This window comes from Tupaia chinensis, unplaced genomic scaffold (genome assembly GCF_000334495.1).
Source record: "Tupaia chinensis unplaced genomic scaffold, TupChi_1.0 Scaffold000263_1, whole genome shotgun sequence".
Taxonomy (NCBI): Eukaryota; Metazoa; Chordata; class Mammalia; order Scandentia; family Tupaiidae; genus Tupaia; species Tupaia belangeri.
In genome coordinates this window covers 1,939,639-1,943,018 of record NW_006159743.1, presented here as the reverse complement: position 1 = coordinate 1,943,018, position 3,380 = coordinate 1,939,639, and the positions used below count along the sequence as shown (strand labels likewise).

The 3,380-nt window shown below is 40.8% G+C and overlaps 1 protein-coding gene across 1 annotated transcript in view; it reads right to left on the bottom strand.

The window, feature by feature from the left end:
* LOC102500418 (uricase) overlaps nucleotides 1-3,380 on the bottom strand; it is a 41,281-nt gene that overhangs the window by 22,582 nt on the left and 15,319 nt on the right. Inside the window, exons 2-3 of the mRNA XM_006149462.3 lie at nucleotides 2,425-2,643; nucleotides 88-204 (exon numbers count right to left, since the gene is read on the bottom strand). Of these exons, the coding sequence (XP_006149524.2) occupies nucleotides 88-204; nucleotides 2,425-2,643 (336 nt within the window). The remainder of the gene's footprint in view (nucleotides 1-87; nucleotides 205-2,424; nucleotides 2,644-3,380) is intronic.

Below are 3,380 nucleotides of genomic sequence, written 5' to 3'. Positions count from 1 at the left end.
GGAAAGAATAGTTTTCAGTAAAATTTCAGCAAGTGCAATAAAGCCAATTCCTTTAATTAAACTGGGAGCATAAATTAGTGAGCTAACCTTTTCAAAACGCTTCCAAGGGACTTCTTCCACGTAGACTTGAGCTCGGGTGACATGGTTAAAAGAAGAAAGGAAATGCTCACAGATATTCACAGCAAAGGCTTCTATGCTTTTGATCTGTTAGAAAAAAATGCCAGCTATTAGAAATACTTTCCCCATTCAACAATAGATTTTAAATGCTCCTGGAGTTCTCTTTCCTGGTCAATTGCCTTTTAGAAGGACAAGCAGGACATCAGAACCTCAAGATGATTTGGTCCTTATCCTAGATTTGCACTACAGCTCCCAGGTATAGTTAATCGATCACCATCACCAGGTGAGATTCACCCTGTGTTTAAAAGAAACCCATTTTGCAGAAGAGGATGTATCAGTAGATGAGCAAAAAGTTACTTCACATTCAGATTCTTCTCATGGTGAGCTCAGTTATCCCCTGCACACAGATCACAGCACACTCCATCTTATTCTGGTCTCTTTATGAGGTTTACAAATGGGCCTCCCAGTTTCCTGAGGAAAATATTAATGAATGGCCATTTCCTCTTCCTTGCCATGCAATAGGCCTTCTGGGGATCACCCCAGCTCTTTACCCCGATAAAATGGCTCCCACTGCCACACAAATTCTCCAGACAGTAATCTCTAGACAGCATTTTATGTTTCTAGCCCAGCCTAGGAATTATCAATGAATTTGCTGTAACTAGGATGAACTATTTGTACAGATTTCCCTAGCATAATTCTGGTTTTATACCTGTTATCCCAGAATAACTACTAATAGTGTCTCGTTTCACTCTCAGAAGTGTCCTCATTAGGATAAGACATTTTATGGTTACTATAACTATAAAGAATAAATTTAGGGCTAGCAGGGGGTATAATGGTTAAAGTGCTGGACTCCCACATGGCCAACCACAATCTGAGTCCCAGACCTGGAGGCTTAAAATTCACACCAGGCACATGGTACGTGCATGCTCCAAATCCCCAGAGGAGAATGGAGGAGAAGGGATAGCAGTGTGGCCATCCCCTCAGGGTTGGGGGGGTGGGGGTTGGATGTGATTTCACACCTTCTCCCTCTCTGCTCTCTGGCAATCACATGTGCCCTATAGCAAAATTTTCTCTCAAAAAAGAAAAAAAAAAAAAAAGGAAAGAATGAATTTAAATTGTTTCAACATTCAGGTCCATCCTTCCCTCTTCTACAATCTTTCACATGGTAAGAATTCCGTGGATTCTTGCATTTCCTGTACCACGTGAAAGATTGTAGATCTTATACCACTAGGCATGTACTGTGATGCAGATGAGGACCAGATTACGCTGACTGCTGGTTCCCCCTCTGGGGACTATAAAGAAAAATTAAATTGTTTAAAAATTTTGGACAAGTAGGTTTTGATAATAAAATATATCTTATATTCAAAATTTTGGTTCATAGTAAGAACAGGGGGAAAAATGGTACTTTCTTCTACAAATGCTAACCATTACTAAATAAATAAGCAAATAATAGGACACAAAGAAGTACATGACAAAAATATGTTAAATTTTATTCTGAAATCCTCTTAGGATCTTGATTTGCTCATGATCCTAATTAGAGATAACAAGCTAATATATCCAGTAGGATTATCTGCCTAAAAGATTGAAGTGAAGGGAGGAAGGCAGCAGTAAAATGTGACATTCTGTGAGACTGACCCCCACAGGGAGGGGTTAGAGCCTGGGGGAGTGGGGAGGGTGTCTGGGTTTGTATCCAGAGACCTTTCTGAGTATGCCGGGCACACATGTTCCCAACAAGCTGAGGCTGGCTGAGGCTAGGGGTGGAAATTGGCACCCAAACCCTGTTGGGGGTCCTCTCTGTCTCTCCATGTCTCTCTTGCTTGTGGAAGAAATAAATAAACTTAAAAAAAAAATACGGGACCAGAAGTTAGCGTAATGGCTATGTCACTGGACTCCCATGTAGTCGACCGCAGTTCAAGTCCCGGACCCAGTGGCTTAACCTCACGTCGGGCATGTGCGTGTGTGTGCGTGCCCAAGATCCTGAGAGGAGAATGGAGGAGAAGGGATTGTGGCATGGAAATCACCCCCTAGGGGGATGATTTCTAGCTTTCTGTCTCTGTCTGTCTTTCTGGCGAGTGCACATGCCCTATAGCAAAAACCTCTCAAAAAAAAAAAAAAGATAGTAGTGAGACAAATGTCAGGAGGGGTACCACAAAGGTTCAAAACATACAAGTTTTTCCTACAAATTTGATAATTTTATAATATAAGGAAAAATGCTAAATGGTTCAGGCTACAATAGTAGTGTCCGTGCTATCTCAGAGTGGATTCTGCACCAAGAGAGGAGGCATCAGGTAAGAGGACGAAGCGTACCCCTTTGAACTTGGCCAAGACGTGAACTGTGTTCTTGATGGTGTCTGTAGGGATGATGTCTGAATTATCTCCATATAGGTAATCTTTCCTGGAACTCAGAGTAAGTTGCACTGAGGCTGCCACCTCTTTAATGCTGTGATATTTTCCATCTCGCTGAATGTGGAGAACTTTGACCATATCCTTCCCATAGCTGGTTCGGACGAACTCTACTTCATCGTTCTGTAATGAAAGCATAATCATCTTATTAAAGATGGTTAAATAAGGCAAAAAGTCAGCCGCAATTTCTTAAACCTTAATTTTATCATACAATTATAAAAAGTGAGGTTCAGGGTATTTAGGGAAGAATTTTCACTCCTACCTGTAATGAAGGATGAAAACTTGTATAGAAAAAAATAAAATCCTGAGAAGTGAATGAGAATACATCATTGCCCTGAAGACAAACACATAGATATCTTTCTTGATAATAATAATAAATCATAATAACAGACCCTCTTAGGTCAAAACTATCCTAACTTGCTGTGTTTTATTGAATCCCTACCAACCTAATCCTTCTAACATTTCCGTGAGCCAGCATTCCCATTCTATAGACAGAGAGGCTGAGGTTTGAGGAGATTAAGAGACTTGCCCTTGTGTGCTGTGATGATGCCTAGGGAAGGAATGCAAATTGACTTACAAAAAAAAAGTTTCAGGAAAACAAAATGTATCTATTAAATGACTGCAATAGGATATGTAGCCCCAGTTAGGTGCTAATTTATAGGATGTGTAAAGTTAGACTTGTGCTCATGGAAATGTGTGTGTCACATGTGTTTGCTAGGAGGGTATTTGGATTGATGAGGGTCTTTGGTGATTCAATAAAATGTGGGGGGGAAATGGTATAGAAAGCAAACATAGATAACAGAGACAGTGTGGGAGGAGAACAGGAGGTGGCAGAGGGTAAGAGAGAGGGAACCAAGGAT